At 48.9% G+C, this 24,313-nt stretch overlaps 1 protein-coding gene across 2 annotated transcripts; it reads left to right on the forward strand.

Annotated features, from left to right (window-relative positions):
* The first annotated feature begins 12,400 nt into the window (after positions 1–12,400).
* cry1b (cryptochrome circadian regulator 1b) lies at positions 12,401–24,088 on the forward strand. Of its 2 annotated transcripts, none has more exons than XM_061229564.1 (14): positions 12,401–13,387; positions 16,661–16,769; positions 17,098–17,240; positions 17,846–18,030; positions 18,479–18,567; positions 18,730–18,870; positions 19,246–19,557; positions 19,961–20,112; positions 20,369–20,571; positions 21,312–21,416; positions 21,722–21,802; positions 22,511–22,582; positions 22,978–23,080; positions 23,530–24,088. In XM_061229564.1, the coding sequence occupies exons 1-13, from the start codon at positions 13,230–13,232 to the stop codon at positions 23,070–23,072; spliced, it is 1,845 nt and encodes a 614-aa protein (XP_061085548.1). In that variant the 5' UTR covers positions 12,401–13,229; the 3' UTR covers positions 23,073–23,080; positions 23,530–24,088. The 2 variants fall into 2 exon arrangements, with proteins under 2 accessions (XP_061085548.1, XP_061085547.1); XM_061229563.1 differs by having other exon boundaries at positions 21,312–21,415; positions 21,718–21,802.
* Positions 24,089–24,313: the final 225 nt, after the last annotated feature.

Raw genomic sequence — 24,313 nt, forward strand, 5'->3', positions numbered from 1 at the left:
ATGTGTATGTGTATGTGTATGTGTATGTATGTATGTTTATGTGAGTGTGTGTGTGTATGTATGTTTATGTGAGTGTGTGTGTGTGTGTGTGTGTATATATATATGTTTATGTGAGTGTGTGTGTGTGTGTGTATATATATGTATGTGTGTGCGTTATCCGTTCACCACCATCTGCCCAATTAGGTCAGACCGTCGCAGGCGAAACAGCGGCCACAACTCCTGTGACTTTATCAGCCTCATGAGCAGAGTCTGACTGAGGCATCAGCAGTGAAATATCCTGATCCTGACTGAGGCGGCACGGATGGTGCAGTGGGTAGCACTGCCGCCTCACAGCAAGGAGGTCCTGGGTTCGAATCCCCGTCGGCCGGGGCCTCTCTGTGCGGAGTTTGCATGTTCTCCCCGTGTCTGCGTGGGTTTCCTCCGGGTACTCCGGTTTCCTCCCACAGTCCAAAGACATGCAGGTTAGGCTGATTGGAGAGTCTAAATTACCCATAGGTATGAGTGTGAGTGAATGGTGTGTGTGCCCTGCGATAGACTGGCGACCTGTCCAGGGCGTATTCCTGCCTTTCGCCCCAATGTATGCTGGGATAGGCTCCAGCCCCCCTGCGACCCTGTTCAGGATAAGCGGGTTCAGATAATGGATGGATGGATGACTGAGCCATCAGCAGCGGCTCTGACCGTGTTCCCGCCGGACAGCGGCAAACGGAAAGTCTGATCGCCGCCGACAAGCGCGGACGTGTCCATGGAGACGGCCCCACAATCTCCGGCGAACAATATCCGGGGCCCCGCCTCTTCTCTAAAGGCTCTGCACCGTGAATCATCTAATCTGATGACGGGCAGCGTGCTCATGCAGCTGAAAACATTTCACCGTCTAATTACCAGGTGAGTGATGTTACAGGCGCAGCTACAGGGACGTCGACGTTTCATCAATCGCACAACAACGACATTTCATTCATTCGATCGTTCGATCCGGGCAGACGGCACACCGGACAGTCCGTCTGTCCTTAATCGAGGTTTTAAAAAACGACAAAATGCATCAAACTGTTTGGTGCGAGGCTGATTGCATTTAATCCTAAATTTAATCCGTCACTGTTATGAAAATCCCATTAGATATGAATTAACGGTGATTACTGGGCAGACTGCGTCAGTGTGCGAACGTGCTTGGCTGGAGATGATGATAATGCACAATTCTGAAGCAGTTTGAACGACTCTCAGTAAGTTTTCCAGGCTTATGGATATCTGCACATATCTGTGCACACTGAGAGCAGTGATATCTGTGCATATCTGCACTGCAGACCGTGGTCAAATTAATTGTTCTGGATTTAAACACATTTCTATGCTTTGATGAGCTTGTCTGGTGTATTGGATCCGATGAAATACTTTCAAAAAGTGCAAACCCGAGTCATTTTGGGCTGCTCAATTTTGCCAGGCAAGACCAAATGAGCACAGAAACAATTGCATTTTCTGACCCCAATCTGCTGCACAGTGCTTTTAGGAAATCAGTTTCTTCTTAACCATTCGTTAAATTACAGTTATTTAGGAGTTGCTTTTATCCAGAGTGACTTACAGTTGATTAGACTAAGCAGGGGACAATCCCCCTGGAGCAATGCAGGCCTTGCTCAAGGGCCCAACAGCTGCACTAATCTTATCGTGGCCACACTGGGGCTTGAACCACTAGGTTACGGGCAAAAAGGTCACAGCCATACAGCTGATGGCAGCAGGCATGGCGGGAGCATGTTGAGGGCACGACCTTTGACCCCTGCAGTGAGCAGAGTCTCTCAGGGACGCTCTGGGATTGGGCACAGAGCAGAAGCCATTTTGCAGATTTGAGAAATGCTCTGCAGCAGTATCTGCAGCATCAACATGATGAAAAGCCCAGAAATAGCACCAGCAACACAAAAACTCTGGAAGAGGTAGTCCCCAAATGATGAAGAGCATTTCTTGTTTAAAATAAAATCACTTTGAACCTGATATGGGGAGGGAGATATGAATGTGTGTGTGTGTGTATGTATGAGTGTGTGTCTGTGTGTGCACGCATGAATGTGTGTGTGTGTGTGTGTGGGTGTGTATCTGTGTGTGCACGCATGAATGTGTATTTGTGTGTGCACACATGAATGTGTGTGTGTGTATGTGTATGTATGAGTGTGTGTCTGTGTGTGCACGCATGAATGTGTGTGTGTGTGTGTGGGTGTGTATCTGTGTGTGCACGTATGAATGTGTGTGTGTGTGTATGTGTATGTATGAGTGTGTGTCTGTGTGTGCACACATGAATGTGTGTGCATGTATGTGTGTGTGCGTGCGTACATATGAGCATGTGCGTGTATGAGGGCGTGTGTGCACGTATGTGTGTTCACGCACAGATATTATTTATGGATTTTACGTTTTTACATCAGCAAGCTTTTATTCAAGATAGCTTGGATACATTTCAGGTCTGAGGCAGCGAGACCAGAACTAATTATGTTGCACTCTCCAGTGTATCAGCGAAATACAAATCATAAAGGCATGTAAAATATAAGGATCGCACACACATTTTCAAAGGGATAAAATAAATATCTGTCCAGGACACAATAAAAACAAGGTAAAGTTACTGAGAGAGTCTCATCTACATTCCCAATGAGAAACAGAGCGGTTTTCATATTACTGCGTGTGGATGATTATGAACAAATGCACATTTTGTCCATCTGTTTATGCAGAGAGGGAATGACGAAGCGTTTGGAAATGTTGACTGGACTGCAGGTCGTGGAGTTCTGTGGAGCAGATTCTCTGATATAATTGCATGTTTACATCACCCAAATATTCCATCCTTCCACCCAAGAGGTAAGATTTATTCAACTCATAAAAAGCAACTTTCAAAAAAATATAAAAACCAGCTGCTGGTCATACTGGGAAGACCAAGTTCCATTCCTGATTCGAACAGCAATTCTGAAAGACAAATGTCAGACAATCTCACTGTCTCTTTCACTCAGAACTGACCTCAGTGGGGTTTGGAATGAAATACAGAAGAAGAATGAGAAAAGCATATATGAGCCTGAGACACACATTGCACTTAAAACATTTTATGAATATATAATAAGCAAAGACATCTCTACACACACACACATGACATGGCTCAGGCAGTAAGAGCAGTCGTCTGGCAGTCGGAGGGTTGCCGGTTGCCGGTTCGATCCCCCGCCCGGGCTGTGTTGAAGTGTCCCTGAGCAAGACACCTAACCCCCAAATGCTCCTGACGAGCTGGTCGGTGCCTTGCATGGCAGCCAATCGCCGTCGGTGTGTGAGTGTGTGTATGAATGGGCGAACGAGAAGCATCAATTGTACAGCGCTTTGGATAAAAGTGCTATATAAATGCCAACCATTTACCATTTACACACACACACACACACACAAACAACATATATATACATGTTCAGAGATGAGGGTCGGATGTGATCTGTGTATGAGAGAGAGAGAGAAAAAAAGAGAGCTAGAGAGAGAGAGAGAGAGAGGGAGAGACTGGTGAGAATTCATGTACGAGTGACCAGGCGCCCCCTGCTGGCCAGAATTGTCAAGCTCCATGTCAAAACACGGGTACATTTACATTTACATTTTTGTGATTTGGCAGATGCTTTTAATCCAATGCGACTTACAAGTGCATAGGTTCTACCATAAGTCAAAGCATCACATCCAGAACTAGGAAAACACACATGGAATGCTGTTCTAAACATAGTCATCATCATAAGTGCAAAACTTTTTTTTTTTTTTTTTTTTTTTGGGGAGGGGGGGAGGTTAGACAAGGATAGGGATATCAGAAAGGAGGGGCGGGGGAGATCAGGAGGGAGGACTAAGGTAGAGTTTGAAAAGGTGGGTTTTGAGTCTGCATCGAAATAGGGGGAGGGATTCTGCTGTCCTGACAGTGGTAGGCAAGTCATTCCACCACTGAGGAACCAGAACGGAAAACAGGCGTGAACGTGCAGCTCGACCGCCAGGTGCACGCAGAGAGGGAACCATAAGGCGACCAGAGCTGGCAGACTGGAGTGGTCTAGCTGGGGAGTAGGGAGTGATCAGGGATTGTATGTAAGGTGGGGCAGTCCCCTTCGCAGCCTGAAATGCCAACACTAGGGCCTTGAAACGGATGCGTGCGGCAGTAGGAAGCCAGTGGAGGCCAATGAGAAGCGGGGTGACATGAGCCGACCTGGGCTGACTGGTGATCAGGCGGGCTGCAGCATTCTGGACCAGCTGGAGGGGCTTGATGGCACATGCTGGGAGACCGGCTAGGAGGGAGTTGCAGTAATCCAGGCGGGAAATGACGAGAGCCTGGACTAGGAGCTGGGTGGCTTTCTCTGTCAGGAGATGATGGATACGGCATATATTATTCAGAAAGAACCTGCAGGTTCTGGCAGTGGAGGATACTTGTGGAGTCAGGGTGAGGCAGTTATCAAGAGTCACCCCAAGATTCTTTGCCGTACGGGAGGAGGAAACTACAAAGTCCTCAACAGTCAGTGAGAGGTCGATTGACGGAGAGGACTTAGTAGGGATGTAGAGAAGCTCAGTTTTGGCAAGGTTGAGCTTCAGGTGGTGGGAAGTCATCCACGCAGAGATATCAGCCAAGCAGGCTGTGTGGTGACTTGGGTGTCGGGGGGGAAGGAAATAAAGAGTTGGGTGTCATCAGCGTAAGAATGATAAGAAAAGCCATGGGAAGCGATAACAGAACCAAGAGACATGGTGTATAGCGAGAAGAGGAGAGGCCCAAGAACTGAGCCCTGCGGGACTCCAGTTTGTAGGGGGTGAGGGTCGGAGACTGAGCCCCTCCAAGTCACCTGGTAGGAGCGACCAGAGAGGTAGAAGGAAAACCAAGCGAGTGCAGACCCTGTGACACCCATCCCAGACAGCGATGAGAGCAGAATCTCATGGTTGACTGTATCGAAGGTGGCCGACAGGTCGAGGAAGATGAGGACAGAGGAGAGGGATTTGGCTTTAGCAGAGTGGAGTGCCTCAGTGACCGCGAGCAGGGCGGTCTCAGTGGAGTGGCCACTCTTGAAGCCAGACTGGTTGGGGTCATGGAGATTGTTCTGGAGAAGATAAGTAGACAGTTGGGAGCAGACCACTAGTTCCAGAGTTTTAGCGAGAAAGGGAAGAAGAGAGACAGGCCGGTAGTTGTTCAAGGGTAGCGGTGTAAGGTGGACTCTGAAGATCTCAGCAAGTTCTATCCACTACCTACCAGACAACATTTACTTTCAAGTTATGTTAGCCATTTCCTGTCAGGTGGATTTCGGAGGGTTCCTCTCTCAGAGCAGACTTTCCAAGGGGAGAGAGAAAAGGAAAGAACACTAATTAAGAGACGAAAATCCGTTTTTTTCCTCATCCGTTTCAACAGACGCTCCGATTTAAACACATGCCACATCTTCGGAGGCCCGCAAGAGAACATAATTATCAGAAACCTCCAGAACAACATGCTCTTGCAGGTCGTTTGCTTATTTATAGCCGACGGTTAAAAAAAAAATGTTTTGCCGTGGTAGTTTTCAAACGGAGGATATCTCATTAGAGCAGCGGTTTCTGGATTCCTGCGCGGCGTTCTGCCGCTGAAGCCCCGGCCGACCGCGCGATTCGCCAATTAGCGCCCACGCCGGCGAGCTGCATCCCGCTCTGCTGAGCCCGCTCACCGCGGCGCAGGTGCGAAGCGCCGGATAAATCCGTGCGGAAAGAGGTAGCGTCCCAGCCGAACACCTGTCCGTCAGAGAGCCCCTCCTTATCCCTTTTTTTCCCCCTGGTCTGGTTGCTTGGAAACGGCGGTGCAAAGATAGACGTGCCGTTTCTGGGGATGTTGGCTGTGCTGATTTTGATTCGAATGCACGTTAAAAACCGCCCCGCTTTAGAGACCTGTTGACTCATTGCCACTGCCTACTCACCTACAAACTAATTTGCTCCTGACATTAAGCTGCAGTGAGCTATTTTCTGACATAAATATCTGACCTTTATTCCTTGATTTTGGTTAATAACTGTACTGTGGCTATAAATGGTCATCAGGAAATTATCAATGTCATCCTGTGGCATTAGCACTGTCGCCTCACAGCAAGGAGGTCCTGGGTTCGAATCCCCGTCGGCCGGGGCCTCTCTGTGTGGAGTTTGCATGTTCTCCCTGTGTTTACGTGGGTTTCCTCCGGGTACTCCGGTTTCCTCCCACAGTCCAAAGACATTGGAGAATCTAAATTGCCCGTAGGCATGAGTGTGTGAGTGAATGGTGCGTGTGCCCTGTGATGGACTGGCAACCTGTCCAGGGTGTGTTCCTGCCTTTCGCCCAATGTATGCTGGGATAGGCTCCAGCCCCCCTGCGACCCTGATCAGGATAAGCGGGTTCAGATAATGGATGGATGGATGGATTCTGCGGCATGTTGAGTAAAGACATTTCATAAGCAAAAAAAAAGTAAAAATGAACAATAAAAATGATATATTTATTCCTGTAAATGATCGACTAGCATTCTCTTGCCCAGTTGCATTCACATGCAACACATTTATGGAGCAACATAAATATTTAGCACAGAAAACTAATATCATACAGAAACATCTTAAAGCTGAAAAATACTCAAAACTTTTACTAGCAGAGAAATATGCCACAGAAAGCTGAACAAATCAGAGAATGAGATGAAAACACTCCATTAGCTCTCCTTCACCCTTCAAAGCAGAGCTTTTATTGTGATGTTTGCAATGTCATTGAGAGCTTTTATTGTGATGCTTCCAATGTGATTGAGAGCTTTTACTGTGATGTTTCCAATGTGATTGAGAGCTTTTATTGTGACATTTGTGATGTAATTGAGAGCTTTTATTGTGACATTTGTGATCTGTATCGCCTTGAACGAGTCGTTGCACGCGTCCTCGTTGGACAGCAGGTCTGTGCTGGACGTAACCTCATCGTCAAGCTCTCACTTGACGGCTTTGTCGTTCTTGGACATCGGATTGGCGGACCGCGGTGGGTGGGGGTTGAAAATGTCCTTCTTCTGGGAGGGGGAGGCAGGCGATGCAGAGGAATGGCACACCTTAGACTGCAGGGCAGGTTAAATTACCAAATGGCCCGAATTTGGCATCTAAATGGTTAAAACACTTGCACTGGATATTGATGATTTTTTTTAAAAAGCACGCAGGACAGGTAAACGTCTTTCCCAGCTGAGACGCATTCCCGAATATGACTGTGTTAAGCTGAGCCTGAGCCAAGGACAGCTGGTGCGCGTGATTGAGTAAATAAGTAAGTGCGTTAGCCACGGGGAGCTGCATTATTAACGACTCCTTCGAGCGCAGGAGGCAGTTTCATAACCTGCGCCGGAGAGACGGGCCCAGCGGACTGGAGAAGCGTTCTCGCCGAAATTACGCCTTATTACAGTCAGTCCCGGCCGGCGGCGGCGATTAACGGAGACGAGCCCCCGCCGGCCTTAAATCCGCACGCGCGTCTGTATTTACACGGCCCCTCCGCAGAGCGCAACCGTGGCCTCGGATTGGTTGGGACAGGGAGGCCACGCAGTCAAACATGCGGAACATCCGTTGCCCATAAATCCTGATTCATCTGGACATAATGTACAAGTGGGCTGACAAGTCCACCCCATCAGTCAAACAACAAGAACAAAATGTTCTTCCTTCGCTGCTAAAAGTACACGCCTGACAGTCACCTGGGATGGAGGGAACAGGCACAGCCTTATTGACTCCCTGAGTTTGCTGCTGAAAGTAAGACTGCATATGGCTAGAACTCAAGTTCTCTGAACGGGTAGTAACAGCGAAGGTGGCCACAGTGTATTCTCGGACAACAGAGAGCGAGAGGTATTCTTACTTCTTACCTCTTACCTCAGCCACAGCCACAGCAAGAGGCTGCTTCTGTCCAGGCGCTGACACAGTGCATACTCACTCCCTGCACACTGCATACTCCCTGCATACTTACTGCCGGCACAGTGCATACTCACTCCCCGCACACTGCACACTCCCTGCATACTTACTGCCGGCACATTGCATACTCACTCCCTGCACACTGCATACTCCCTGCATACTTACTGCTGGCACAGTGCATACTCACTCCCCGCACACTGCATACTCCCTGCATATTTACTGCCGGCACAGTGCATACTCACTCCCAGCACACTGCATACTCCCTGCATATTTACTGCCGGCACAGTGCATACTCACTCCCCGCACACTGCATACTCCCTGCATACTTACTGCTGGCACAGTGCATACTCACTCCCCGCACACTGCATACTCACTGCATACTGACTCCCTGCTCACTGCATACTCACAGCATTCTGACTCCCAGCGCACTGCCTGCACACTGCCTACTCCCCTGGGCCATAGTTTTTATGACAGTACAGCCTGAATCTTGTCCAAATGACAATTTACTAAAATACATTTATGTGCAAAAACCCTGCAGTTAGTGAAACTGCACTGTACATAGGTTTAAATAGCTTTGCACGCCGTGCACATTAACGGAAACGTATTAGAACAACACGTTATTGTTTGAAGCGTCACCTCTAGACACAACTGTTGGGAACCAACTCAAAGGGAAGATGATTGAAAATGCCTGTGCCTGTATTTCAGCGTGAATTTCAATTCTTCACAATGCAATGGTCGGCCTTTTTCAAGTTCAAATCAGGCAATTTTGCTTAAGCCAAATTAAGCGGTTTAATTGTTCATAAACACTCTGGGCATGAGCTGAGCTCATTAACACCCTCGTTCGCCTCTCTAAACTCTCGTGTGCATTAAAAGGTGCAAAAATACAATGTGATGATGAAAGCACAGAGAATTCGCGTTTTAGCGTTGTGTGAATTAGCAGCCGAGATAAACATATTTCAATCCAGCTGATACCGCACTGTGGGAATCTCCTTTAGCCAATAGTACGTGCATCTATGCTTTCATTCACAGGCAATTTATGAACAATGAAAACACTGTTTCTTTTGCGAGGATGGCCGGGAGAACCAATAAAATAAGAATGCAGGGGATTGGGTAGCTATAGGGCGCGGCTAGTTCAGATAGTTTTATTTGGAAATTTGACCAGGACGCTGGGGTTAATATCCCTACTTCTGAAAACACACGGGGGGTCTTTAATGGGCACAGAGCGTTAGGACCTCAGTTTAATGTATCGTCTGAAAGAAGACATTCAACACCGTGCTCCCATACCTGTTCGGCCCAAAAGGAAGAGTGACCTCGAGCATCCAGCGAACTGCACTCCTCCCACCCAAGATACTTTCCCTCCCTCAGTGACGCCTGTAAGCCAGCTGCTGCCTCGAAGACTACGAACAGCGGGTCAGCTCCACCAACCGCTGATGATGTGGACACACCTCTCAAATCCATCTGCAGATACGTTACCGAGCTAGCGAGTTTGCTAATCTCTCGCTGTTCGTTGACGAGTTGGAAAACCCCCTGTTTTCCAGGCGTCACTGAGGGAAGTACCTTCTCTACTTTTCCCAGGAAGTGTCCCACCAAAACACAAAACAAGATCACGCCTGGAAAATTGTAATATCTTACACCGAACAAATCACATAATATAATACCAGTTCCACAGGTTTGACGATAATATGCCAGCATGCGGCTAAACACAGACTTTTATTCTGCATGAACACAGTACGACATTGCTTATTGAGTCGTTTAATTTTCTAATCCGTAGATGAACGTGCGTGGAGTGTTTGTTTAGTGTGAGCTCATACAGCAGGCAGTACAGATGAACCTCCAGATGTATCTTTACGTTTTTATTTCACACACAGTTTGACATGTATTAAAACCACTTAAAAATTTAGTTTATAATTTTATAATTTGCGTCAAAAAAATATTTCAGCGAATGTTCGACCTGGTTGATCAAGAAATGACCCCTAAATGTTTATTTCGTCGGTGACCATGTTGAGACGATGGTGACATTTTTCTGCGCGTAGTTACACCGCCATCTAGTGGTCTATAGTGAAGACGGCACCTTAATTCCTTCTCAGTTATTGGCGCCATTCAATGACCCATATTATTAGTTTTTTTCCATTTGATTGAAAGAATGTGTCCTCTGGTGTCCTCTGAGATATATCAATAACATAGAATATGTGTGTATAGGTCCATAATACATGTATCCGTAATAAGGCAAAAGGGCTTTTTATTATAAGTCAATGTTCTAGAATCAGAATTATCCGGATTTTGAAATCCCTTTTTTTGCTATCCCAGATTAAATTGATCTTGTGGTTTTGTCCCGGTTTTTCCAAAGAATTTTCAGATAGGATCATTCTGATCCAGATTCCACAAGATAAGAATCTAGGTTTGCAGTTCTTTGGATCTGTCTCTATGTGTTGGTCAAACTGATACAACCTTTCATAAAGATAAACATGTTTCCAAACGTGTTGGGAAATGTGGAATTCAATGTGCGTATTAGTCCTATTCATCTGCAGTAGTACACAATACATGGGCCAAAGTCAGTATAATTTAACAATTCAATGTCTCACTGAATAATAAAACTTCGAACTAAAAACAACTGTTTTGAGGGCATAATGTTTTTACTTAAACTTAAAATAATGGTTCACTACAGTGTGTCTATATTCTGAGGAAGAACTATGATATTCTTGTTTTTACACCTCCACATTAGGCAATGATTTTCCAATAGATAACAGAATATCTTTTCAAACAACATCCCAAAGTATTTATAATTGTGAAGGCTACTTTTCCCAGGAAGTGTCCCACCAAAACACAAAACAAGCCCACGCCTGCAAAATTGTAATATCTTACACCGAACAAATCACATAATATAATACCAGTTCCACAGGTTTGACGATAATATGCCAGCATGCAGCTTTATAACATTGTGGGTTCTTTATAACGTTGTGGGTTCTTGAAATTATTGTATTGTCCATTTAAAATGGATATTGTTTTTGTAAAGGTTTGTGTTAATGTGCAATCATTACATTACATTATTGGCATTTGGCAGATGCTCTAATCCAGAGCGACGTACAGTTGGTTAGACTAAGCAGGAGACAATCCTCCCCTGGAGCAATGCAGGGCCTTGCTCAAGGGCCCAACGGCTGTGCGGATCTTATTGTGGCTACACTGGGATTAGAACCACCGACCTTGTGGGTCCCGGTCATGCGCCTTAACCACTACGCTACAGGCCGTCCCTACACCCCTTACAATATCCACAATCACGGATAAAACAATTTATTAAAGATGTCCCATGTGCCCCAGATGTCCCTACATCAACCTCGAATCCAACCTGAATTCACCCTTTCAGTGGAATCAAGATCATCCTGATTTTCTGGATCAAACCTATCCTAATCTCCACCTTACAATTTTTAAATACCCCAAAAAAACGACATTTGATCTAGATTCTAGGTAGGACTGGATTACAAAATCCTTACCCCGGATCAGGATCAGTTTTGAAACACCCAATTTTGAGATTTAATCCTATCCAAAAAAAGTTTTTAAATACTGGGCCCAGTAGTGAGTCTTACATCAGCATAAGAATATGCAGGCAAGAACATTCCAGTCACACATTTGTGACATCACACATTGAAATGTTAACTGCGCATCAGGCCTGGGGCAAATGCGAGGGTTCAACACTGCAACGTCTGTGTCTTCTCCCCGACTCTTATAAGTGACTTAGAAGTGAAGGTAGTCTCTCCCATGTAAATGCAGGTGTGATATGCATATGGTAATGTGTCCCTAATGCAACTTGAATCTCACAAGACCTGATTAAAAATTTTTTTTCAAAAATTCCTGTTGCATGGACAGTGGATTCCTTTTTTTCGACCCATACCTTAATGATTGCATCTCACCTATAATACAATTTTCCATTCTATGTAGGCTAGAGTCTGAGGTGCCTGCAGAGAGCATCTCAATACAAAATTCATCACTATTCCCAATGCAATGGGGCTCTGCCTTCATTTTACATGGTCGGATTTCTCTCCATGTCACATATCAAAATTCTAATAGCACTTGAGAATGTTACATTGTGAAAATCAAATAAAACAAAATGGCTCATGTTCGATTATAAATTTACAAAATGTAAGCTATCGGGTGGGGTCCTTGCCATATCATATAATTGTACTATCCGTTTATGGTACTTGAACAAAATGTAACGTTCTTGAACTGTCAACACGTGTACACGCACGCCATGTTGTCGCGCCTCCGACACGTGCCTATCCGGGTCCTTCGCTACTAACCAATCAGGAGCAAACACCAGAGAAAGACGCTTAACCGACTGATGTTTTTAACATTTTAAAATTATATTTTTGTTCAATTCTGAATAGTATGGCCCCAATCTGCGCACTGTGTCCATGTAATTATGTTATAATTAAAAAAACTATTAAAAAAACAAAATTCCAAACACAGAAATAAGCACACTAGAGGAACGTGACTGGGAGGGTAATGCGCAATGGGGAGATCTAGCCAATCGGAGGGCTGCATTCAATGTGCGTGGATGCATGCTCTGGGCGGTACTACAGTCAGTCAGAAGAAGCATAACACACGGTCGAGCTCGAAGGATCGCAGGCATTTTGCATGTGCGTGTAAAATCTGTGTTTTACTTGGATTCAAGTTAAGACCAAGACTGTGTTCAAGCATCGGGACGTACAGGCATCCATCTGATGACGAATTGCAGTGAAACATAAGGATTTGGAAGGCAGATATATCAGTGTAGTAGAAACGGATATAGTGGATCGCTACCTCGTCGGCTGTCGACTACCATAGCTTTTTTGGCCGGAGTGTATTTGGATGGTATTGAAGGTTAAACGTCAGTGTGTCTGGATTGCAGTAGTCGCTTTGTCGTGTCGCTGTGATTTCTGAAATCGCTGACTGCGAGAATAAGCCGTTGTCTTTTTAGTAAATCACTTTTTTTTATCATTCCGAAAAACAAGTTATACAACAGGAAGGTGTAGCTATACAGTTGCATTATCTGGCGAGGTCCTAAAGCCCGTCGTGTTTCTGTCACAGCGCCGTTTTTACGGTCCAAATGGTTGAGTTGGGGTCGATTTCCAAACAATTTCACACTATGGAAATGAAATTGTTAGAACAAGGTTGAATAAGAATTTTTTTTTTTTTTTTTTTTTTACAGTCGTAACGTTACATTCCGCCGGACAACTTGCTACCTAGTTAGCTATTTTAGTTAGCTACGCATCGTAGCTAGAAATCGAAAACAATTCTGGTATTATCAGGTACACTTGTCAGCAAACGTCGATTTTTAACAGCGACGTTGGGACTTCAGCGATAATATAACGCTCGCTGTTTAGTTACCAAGGAGTAGCTAGTAACCGTAAGTGATGGTGGTTAATACTATCCACTGGTTCAGGAAGGGACTACGTCTGCATGATAACCCTTCGCTTCGGGAATCCATCCAAGGCTCGGACACTGTACGATGCGTTTACATTCTTGACCCCTGGTTTGCGGGGTCGTCCAACGTGGGAATTAGCAGGTGGAGGTAAGTAAAGTGAAGCGTCCATCTCACTGTTGCTGTGTTTCTGTGCCGTCCTTGGACTGACTGCAGATATAATTCAAAAGATATGGCCACCTAAAACGTATTAAATTATGCGTATATTTGCATTCACACCCACTGTCGACATATTTAAAAGTAATACAGAAAACACATGTTCGTATTCTTTTCAGAAACTTCAGATTTTTTTTTTTTTCTGCAACCCTGCCCACCGTCGAATAAAAATAGCTGGTCGTGTTGTGATTATAGCTGGTCGTGTTGTGATTGGCTATTGCTATGCTATTGTCAGGTTGTGATTGGTTGGTGATGCTGTGCTATGTGGATGGCACCGCACCGTTGCAGGTGAATAATCTTTACCTGTGCACAGCCAGTCCGTTAGAAATATGACAATTTTCCAAGGGCTGTCAGAATTACTTAAAATATCTGAATTTCTCCAGTGAAGGTAGTGTGTGGCTCTGTCTTCATTCAGAATTGTCTGCAACTCCTCCGCTGTGAATGTTTGGAAATCCAAGCCAAACATTTTGTGGAACGACCCAAGTTCATTTCCCAAAAACAACAAGCTCCGCTGTAGCAATTGGATATCTGTGCTGTCTGGGATGGGTGCAGAGGATTGGGTTTATGGTTCAGTATGGGACCCGTCCCATGCAGGGATGGTTGGAGGGGATTGGGTATATGGTGACATAAAGGGGCCTGTCCCATACAGGGATGGGTGCAGGGGAAAGGGTATATTATGCTTGAGTATGGGACCCGTCCCATACAGGGATGGGCTCAGGGGATTTGGTATGTGGTTACATTGGGCCCCGTCCTGTACAGATGACATCATTCCAGATCGTCATCATGCGTTACTGTTGCACTCCTGCATCAGTGATCGGAGCTCTTCGGATAGCAGTCACCGTGTCACTGCAGTTTAAGAGTGAAATGTTTTTTTTTTGTCGTGAAGCGTTTCAGTCGCGATGCTTTTCGGCCTCCGACCGACCCCGGAGTATCAGTGGATTATCGAACCTCCCGCTCCGCTCTAAACAAGTCGGGTGTAACTTCGACGCACATGTAGAGGCCTGTGGCCTGACTCCACGCGGATGCTGCTCTGCACCGTCAGCCTAGCTCACGCTGCAGTGCTTGTCTGCCATTTTACTGAGTGATGGAATGCCGTTTCTAATGCATTGGAAATTGTACGAAATGGTAAATGGTTGGCATTTATGTAGCGCCTTAATGCAAAGCGCTGTACAATTGATGCTTCTTATTCATACACACACCAACCATTATTATTATTGTCATCTGCAATTATCGTCACCTTTGACCCCTCGGATAACGCCCGTTAACACTGCAGCAACAACACGCCCAGGTTTGAAGGTATAAACGCGTCGGGTTATAGTGCTAGATTACACGGCGCAGTTTATGTTCCTCTGACTCCCTGCCATAGGCCTGCGCTTGCTGTCCTTTTTAAACGCTCATGCACGTCTCAGTCAGCTGCCAGCCACAGGCCGTGTGTTACCAGTGCTAAAGTGACATTAGCTCAGTTAGCCCCACAGCCAAAAGAACACTGTTACCCCTCTGCCCAGTACGTCTTATGCAAGGATCGAATCTTCCATCGCTGGCTGTGGCTCTATTTGCTGTAGGATTAGCATTTCGCCTGTGTATGATATTGAAACGATGTTATAAGACGGAGCCGAGTTGGATCATTTATGGACTGGATGGAGAATGTACTAGAAAAGTCACAAGGCTGGCTGTGCGTTATTGATGTGAGTGACTGACTAAATATAGGTTAATGGGTTAAAAGCGTTAGTAGCGTTAGCGCGTAGCGTGTAGCTCTTGACAGGGACGCATGAATGAACGCAGGCCGGACCTGGTGGGCGCGGTCGCCCTTCCGCTAAGCTTCAGTTGTCCGCGGCGCCCGCTGGGTGCGTTATGTAATGGTGGAGCCGGCCAATCAGGGCGCAGAACCGGACCGCTGCCGAGCGAATGAGGGTTCTCTGTGTGTGTCTGAGAGAATGTGTACAGGTGAGTGCGTGTTTATGCGAGTGTCTATGAGAGAATGTGTACATGTGAGTGCGTGCGTTTCCTGTGCTTAACCTCATTCCCAGATGGCAGGCAGCCTCTGGGTGCGGGTGGGGCCGGCTCTGCGCTCACGTAACAGGATGATGTAACCCCCCCTCCTCCCCGCTCCTGGGGTCTGCAGAAGTAGGGCAGTGTGTCAGCGGGGCTCTTACTGCGGGGCTCTTACTGCGGGGCCCTCCTCCCGACCGGCCCCACCCCACCCCCAAATACGCGGGAAACGCTGCCGCTCCTCTTACATAAACGGGACGAGGCCGAGCCCCCAGTCCCAGGGCCGACCGGACCTTTCCCGCCGTGACGTGTCCCACACACACACACACACACACACACACACACACACACACACACACCGACCGAGTGGTACGCCTCACACACACACACACACACACTCACACACACACCGACCGAGCGGTACGCCTCACACACACACACACACACACGCACACACCAACCGAGCGGTACGCCTCTCACACACACACACACACACACACACACGCACACACCGACCGAGCGGTACGCCTCACACACACACACACACACACACACACACACACACCGACCGAGCGGTACGCCTCTCACACACACACACACACACACACACACACCGACCGAGCGGTACGCCTCACACACACACACACACACACACAGAGCGGTACGCCTCACACACACACACACACACACACACACACACACACACACACACACACAGAGCGGTACGCCTCACACACAACCTGCCCGTTTCAGCTCAGTGTGACTTCACTTCTCAGAGCTGTGGCAGTTTATATGTCGTAATGCTGCTGCCAGTGTAGATGACGAGAATGAACAGGAATAAATAAAAAAAACTGCTTAACGTAGTAAGAAAAAAACGCATTGATGCAAAAACTGTGTTGACATCTTATTAATCCAGTGTTCCCGGTCAGACTTTATGTAAGGCAGGCCTTATGTAACAGAAATGGAATTCTCCTGCCTCTGGCCATTGCAGGGCCACACCGCCCTCTGGTGGCCGTACAGTGCATGTGCACTGGCCCTGTCGTCAGGGGCTTTATGGCGTTCTCTGCACAATGGCTCAGTGATGGGCTCTAACTGGGTTTGTAGGTCAAAGCCGAACTCCAGGCTTCGATGTGCATTGGCCTCATCTCGGTGTAATGGCGTCACGGTAACCGCAGAAGGTCAGAGCGACTGACGCGAGCCCTCCCTCATTTTCCCCAGGTTCCTGCTGCAGTGTCTGGAGGATCTGGACGCCAGCCTCCGCAAACTCAACTCCCGCCTGTTCGTGATCCGGGGCCAGCCCACCGACGTCTTCCCCCGGCTCTTCAAGGTCAGCAAATCCTTTACGTCCCGTTTCCAGGGACTGTAACACTGTGGCGTGTCTTGATTAAGCTATCAGTCATTAAGCTGATGCTCTTATCCAGAGCGACGTACAGTTGATTAGACTAAGCAGGGGACAATCCTCCCCTGGAGCAATGCAGGGTTAAGGGCCTCGCTCAGGGGCCCGACGGCTGCATGGTGGCTACACCCGGGGTTTGGACCACCGACCGTCCGGGTCCCAGTCATGCACCTCAGCCGCTAGGCTCCAGGCTGCCCCTCCCTGGTGAGACTGCAGCGGGTGACGGTGGGTCTCTGCCCTCTGCCCTTCCGCCCTGCAGGAATGGAAGATCAGCTGCCTGTCCTACGAGTACGACTCGGAGCCGTTCGGGAAGGAGCGCGACGCCGCCATCAGGAAGCTGGCCAGCGAGGCCGACGTAGAGGTGGTGGTGCGCACCTCTCACACCCTCTATGACCTGGACAAGTGAGTCAAACGCAGCCAAGCGCAGCCAAACGCAGCCAAGCTAATGACACTGAGCATGCTAATAACATAGAGCATGCTAATGACACAGCATACTAATAATGTTGCACATGCTAATAACGCTGAGCATGCTAATAATGTCGCACATGCTAATCACGCAGAGCATGCTAATAATGTCGCACATGCTAATCACGCAGAGCATGCTAAACATAGAGCATGCTAATAATGTCGCACATGCTAATCACGCAGAGCATGCTAATAATGTCGCACATGCTAATCACGCAGAGCATGCTAAACATAGAGCATGCTAATAATGTCGCACATGCTAATAACGCTGAGCATGCTAATAATGTCGCACATGCTAATCACGCAGAGCATGCTAAACATAGAGCATGCTAATAATGTCACACATGCTCATGACACTGAGCACGCTGATAACACCGAGCATGCTGATCGGATACGGCATGCTATTAACACAAAGCGTGCTAATGAGAGATAGCATGCTAATCAGAAACGGCATGCTAATGACGCAGACCACTAGAGTGGGAGACGTTGCCGATGTCTCTGAGATCGCTGAGCTGAGCGGTACGGTGTCGGTGTCTCTGCAGGATCATCGAGCTGAACGGAGGCCAGTCCCCGCTGACCTACAAGCGCTTCCAGACGGTGATCAGCCGCATGGCGGCGGTGGAGAGGCCCGCCGAGGCCATCACGGCCAAGGTCATGGGGAGGTGCTCCACGCCCGTCGCCCACGACCACGACGACAAGTTCGGCGTCCCGTCCCTGGAGGAGCTGGGTCAGTCTCTACGGCAACGAGCCCTCTGCTCTGTCACTGTGTGTGTGTGAGAGTGTGTGAGAGTGTGTGAGAGTGTGTGAGAGTGTGTGAGAGTGTGTGAATGTGTGCGACTGTGAATGAGTGTGAGAGAGAGTGTGTGTCTCGGTGTTGAGTGTGTGTGTTGTGTGTGTATTGTGTGTCGGTGCTGAGTGTGTGTGTGTGTTACATGTCAGTGCTAAGTGTGTGAGTGTGTGTGTTGCATGTCAGTGCTAAGTGTGTGAGTGTGTGTGTGTTGCATGTCAGTGCTAAGTGTGTGAGTGTGTGTGTTGCATGTCAGTGCTAAGTGTGTGAGTGTGTGTGTGTTGCATGTCAGTGCTAAGTGTGTGTGAGTGTGTGTGTTGCATGTCAGTGCTAAGTGTGTGAGTGTGTGTGTTGCATGTCGGTGCTGAGCATGTGTTGTCTCCCGCAGGCTTCGACACGGACGGGCTGCCCACAGCCGTGTGGCCCGGGGGCGAGACTGAGGCTCTCACTCGTCTGGAGAGACACCTGGAGAGGAAGGTGAGTCTCACACCTGGGGCCTGCTTTACCACGCAGGATTACAGAGCGCGTAAAGCCCAGAACAGCTCAGTTAATCCAGCGTAATCCAGCCCCTGGACTGCCCTCTACAGGTCAGGGGGTGTAAATGCACCCTGTATAAACTGCACGCGTTCCTCCTCTCAGGCGTGGGTGGCGAACTTCGAGAGGCCGCGGATGAACGCCAACTCCCTGCTGGCCAGCCCCACGGGGCTCAGCCCCTACCTGCGTTTCGGCTGCCTGTCCTGCCGTCTGTTCTACCTGAAGCTCACGGACCTCTACAAGAAGGTGAGGGGGCTGGGCGTGGGGGAATGAAGTCGCTTTCGTGTCGGTCGTACTTATTTGAGCGGCCCTGTGGCGATGCGGAACGACCGTCAGAGCGTCGTTTTTGGTGTCGTTTTTTTCGGTCGTCTTGCGGTTTCGAATTCACGGAGCGGCCGAGACGAATCGCGCCGGCGACGTGAAAACCTAGCTTGTTCCGAGAACGCTGCGCCCTCGTGCGAATCAAGTGAACCTTTAGTTGTCATTTTCACAAGCTTACGCACATCCGGTTTAGTAACGGTTACGCGCCTTAGCTACTAGGCTACGAGCCGCCCCCTCCAGAACACACACGCAGGAGACGGGCGAGGTGAAACCAGCTCTCTCTCGCCCCCCCCCCCGCAGGTCAAGCGCAACAGCTCGCCCCCCCTGTCTCTGTACGGCCAGCTCCTGTGGAGGGAGTTCTTCTACACGGCCGCCACCAACAACCCGCGCTTCGACAAGATGGAGGGCAACCCCATCTGCGTGCAGATCCCCTGGGACCGCAACCCCGAGGCGCTGGCCAAGTGGGCCGAGGGCCGGACCGGCTTCCCCTGGATCGACGCCATCATGACCCAGCTCCGGCAGGAGGGCTGGATCCACCACCTGGCCCGGCACGCCGTGGCCTGCTTCCTCACCCGCGGGGACCTGTGGATCAGCTGGGAGGAGGGCATGAAGGTGTGTGTGTGTGTGTGTGTGTGTGTGTGTGTGTGTGTGTGTGTGTGTGTGTGTGTGTGTGTGTGTGTGTGTGTGTGTGAGAGGGTGTGGATTTGGGTGTGTAGGAGTGTAACAGTGTTGTGGCTGTGCAGGTGTGTAGCAGTGTTGTGGCTGTGGAAGTGTGTAACAGTGTTGTGGCTGTGCAGGTGTGTAACAGTGTTGTGGCTGTGCAGGTGTGTAACAGTGTTGTGGCTGTGCAGGTGTGTAACAGTGTTGTGGCTGTGCAGGTGTGTAACAGTGTTGTGGCTGTGGAGGTGTATAACAGTGTTGTGGCTGTGCAGGTGTGTAACAGTGTTGTGGCTGTGCAGATGTGTAACAGTGTTGTGGCTGTGCAGATGTGTAACGGTGTTTTGTTTGGGTTCAGGTGTTCGAGGAGCTGCTGCTGGACGCAGACTGGAGTGTGAACGCGGGCAGCTGGATGTGGCTCTCCTGCAGCTCCTTCTTCCAGCAGTTCTTCCACTGCTACTGCCCCGTGGGCTTCGGCCGCCGCACTGACCCCAACGGAGACTACATCAGGTAAACCCACCCTGCTGCCCGTCAGCCTATCACAGCACAGCCTACGTCAGCTAAACCCATCCACTTTCCCTTCAGCCCATCACAGCACACTGTCCATCAGTAAGCCCCACCCACTTGCCCTTCAGCCAATCACACCACAGCCTACACCATTAAGCTCCGCCCACCTGCCTTCAGCCTAACACAGCGCACACAGGCTCCAGGTAAACGGCCTCATTCCCGAGCATTCCCTAACGGCGTTCCCACCCTCCGCCAACAGGCGCTACCTGCCCGTCCTGAGGGGCTTCCCGGCCAAGTACATCTACGACCCCTGGAACGCCCCGGAAAGCGTGCAGAAGGCGGCCAAGTGCGTGATCGGGGTGCACTACCCCAAACCCATGGTGCACCACGCCGAGGCCAGCCGGCTCAACATCGAGCGCATGAGGCAGATCTACCAGCAGCTGTCCTGCTACAGGGGCCTGGGTAAGAGAGCCCACAGCCAGCACTTTAATATGAGGGCAGAGCCACTGAGAGACCAGAGCCACTGAGAGAGACCAGAGTCCAGCACTTAATATGAGGGCAGAGCCACTGAGAGACCAGAGCCACTGAGAGAGACCAGAGTCCAGCACTTAATATGAGGGCAGAGCCACTGAGAGACCAGAGCCAGCACTTTAATATGAGGGCAGAGCCACTGAGAGACCAGAGCCACTGAGAGAGACCAGAGTCCAGCACTTAATATGAGGGCAGAGCCACTGAGAGACCAGAGCCACTGAGAGAGACCACAGCCAGCACTTTAATATGAGGGCAGAGCCACTGAGAGACCAGAGTCCAGCACTTAATATGAGGGCAGAGCCACTGAGAGACCAGAGCCACTGAGAGAGACCACAGCCAGCACTTTAATATGAGGGCAGAGCCACTGAGAGACCAGAGCCACTGAGAGAGACCAGAGTCCAGCACTTAATATGAGGGCAGAGCCACTGAGAGCCCACAGCCAGCACTTTAATATGAGGGCAGAGCCACTGAGAGACCAGAGCCACTGAGAGAGACCAGAGTCCAGCACTTAATATGAGGGCAGAGCCACTGAGAGACCACAGCCAGCACTTTAATATGAGGGCAGAGCCTTAACCCCACATTGCTCCAAGGGGAAAATGGCCCCCTGCTTAGTCTAATCAACTGTGTGACTGTGGATAAAAGCTCAATAACAAATTATTCCCTCTCGCCAGGTCTCCTAGCAACCGTGCCGTCCAACCCCAGCGGGAGCGGCGATGGGGCGTCGGCCGCGGGGGGCTGCGCCGCCGAGGGACCACAAGAGGGCGCCACTCCCACCGGTGAGACACCCGCAGTTCAATCGCCAGCTCTAAACCGCTCGCTCAATGAAAAGCGGGAGAGGTTACACGTAGTTCTGCTTGGCTTGACCTTATTTACAGATGAGGCCCGTCTGCCTTGTTTACTCGACTGTTCAGGGCTTTACAACCGTAAACGTGTGTCAGTTGTACCTTTTCCGACCCGTTCTGTTTGTTCTGGGACCTTTATATGCGTTTCTTTTTTTTTGTCTGTCACTTTGGACAAAAATGTGTGCTGAATAAAATGTAATGTAAGGTCGTAAGGAAACGTGTCCCAAATCTCTCGGCAGGGTACCAGCTGTGCGCGACGCCCCAGATTGAGTGGAACACGGGGGGGCTCCCCTACCCGACCACAGAACCCCAGCAGCAAGGTACCCCGAAAAAACATCCATTTACAGCACAGTCGGATTTCGCCATTTGTAACGGGGCGACGCCATACGTCGTCCAAATTTGCCGTGTTCACTGGGTAGGATTCAGATAAAATTGTGTCAATATTGTTTCCACCGTCCGATGCGTACCGAAAACCTTGTATGCGTTTGCTTTGTGTATATATTCCGATAAAATCATGTTCCTGGGATGCTTATCTGTCCCGATTCCGCCTAGTCCTACCTGTATCATAAGGGTCTGAGACGTAGGGCGTCATCCGTTTACAAATGGTGAAATCCCCGTTGCACCGACACGTTCTGCACTGCACACGGCGCTGAAAGGATGCGTTTGCTTAATGACTGCGCGTTTCTGCTGACCTTTGGACATTGTACGCGAACACTGCAAAATGCTGAAGCGGTATTATCGAGGTATGAAAGGCCTGTGGGTAATTAACTGATGGATAGAGAGGGTACACGCACGCCCCTTAAACGAGGTACAGACTAACGGCGAGTGATCGTAAAAAGAAGATGGTCGCATAATGGAGTGTGCGACCGAGTCATTTTGAACGAGGAAACGATGTTTCGACACACGGAAGACGACGCTGCCGACCGTGGAAACGTCGAGCATACACGTTGATGTGTATGGAATGGATTGTGCTACCCTCTTCTTCTTTTATGGTCATGAACTGACGGCGTGTGTTGTTCCTGCTGTAGGACTCTCGGCGGGGGGCAACAGCGTGGTGTGCTACAGACAAGAGTCTCCACTGACCCACGGCATCCTGCAAGGTAGATCCCCCCCCCCGTAACATTCACCTGCTGTTCTCTGCGGAGATATTCTGCCACCATTTCGCACAAGACTAGTACTGCGGAAGAATTATTTCACCTGTTCCACATCCGTCGCGTCCATCAAAGTCCTGCAGAGGGCGCTGCGATTGCAGGTTTAACTCCAGTCCTGGAGGGCCGCGGGCTGCGTCCGAAACTGCCTCCTACACTGCAGGTTTAACTGTCGTCAGGTGGTAAACCTGCAGACGCAGTGCCCCCTAGAGGCCTGGAGGTAAACCTGCAGACGCAGCGCCCCCTAGAGGACAGGAGATAAACCTGCTGACGCAGCGCCCCCTAGTGGCCCGGAGGTGAACCTGCAGGCTGCAGGAGCTCTGAGTAACGGCGGTTTTGTGCTGCAGGTCCCCACAGCGGCGCCCTCAGCACAGTGAAGCGCCACAGTGAGGACCCCTCCCCCAGCGTCTGCTCCAAGGTCCAGAGACAGAGCAGCAACTAGCCCTGCAGGTGAGTGTGTGTGTGTGTGTGTGTGTGTGTGTGTGCATTCAGTGTGTTTGTGTGTGTGTGCGCATTCAGTGTGTGTGTGTGTGTGTGTGTGTGTGTGTGTGTGTGTGTGTGCGCGTGCGCGCATTCAGTGTGTGTGTGTGTGCATTCAGTGTGTGTGCGCGCATTCAGAGAGTGTGTGTGTGTATGTGCGCATTCAGTGTGTGTGTGTGCGCATTCTGTGTGTGTGTGCGCATTCAGTGTGTGTGCATAGTGTGTGTGTGCATTGTGTGTGTGCGCATTCTGTGTGTGTGTGCATAGTGTGTGTGCACATTGAGTGTTTGGGTGTGTGCATAGTGTGTGTGTGTGTGTGTGTGTGTGTGTGCGTGTGTGTGCGCGCGCAGTGAGTGAGTATAGTGTGTGAGAGAGAGACTGTTTCGAAGCGATGAGCTCATAGTCTGTTTGTTTCACAGGGAAAGGACAGGGCGCAGGACCTGATCTCCATGCTGTTATGTTTATCTGTGTCTGCTCTCGGTGGGGGGAAAAAACCCCATCCTTTCTGTAAGCACATTTCCACATTTGTAATGTTTTGAACTGTATATTATTACTGCAGACCAATGTGTAAATAAAGTTCTTTGATTTACCCCGTTCATATACGAAATATGTAAATATTTGATATCTTTTTTTGTGTTTAGTTATAGACCATTGATATATTTTTGATATGAGAGATATGATACATTGCAGATGGGAGTTTTGTTCTGTACGGACATCTTCAATTAAAATAAAATATTCTGACAGCTGTTGGAGGAGGTTCTCCAAGCATCTCGTCAAGCTCACAGACTCTCTCTGCTGCCTAATTTGAGATTTGGCTCAAACTAGCTGCAGATACCTCCCCGTCTCTCCTCCGCCTCTCTATCCATCCATCTTTTTCACAGTATTGTTCCCGTTTATACACCAAATGTACCGGATCGTGTGGTGCTTCTTGTCTGTTTCGGATTGTGCTTGTTTAATTAAATATATTGGTTAATACAACTTGTGTGTTCGGTTCTGTTTGTTTGTTTTTTATTTTTTTTTACCCTTTGAGGAAGAGCAGGCCTCCGTGATGTAATCATGTCTGCGCACAATAGGTTATAGGTTACCCTATTTCTGGATAATAAAGTTTAGCTGGAGCAACTGCTATCCCTGTGTCTGTAAATAAGTAGCTGAAATCAGTGAACTATATGAACATACTTGACAGAAACTTTAAAAAAAGCACTC

The sequence above is a fragment of the Conger conger genome, chromosome 19 (genome assembly GCF_963514075.1).
Source record: "Conger conger chromosome 19, fConCon1.1, whole genome shotgun sequence".
Classification (NCBI taxonomy): domain Eukaryota; kingdom Metazoa; phylum Chordata; class Actinopteri; order Anguilliformes; family Congridae; genus Conger; species Conger conger.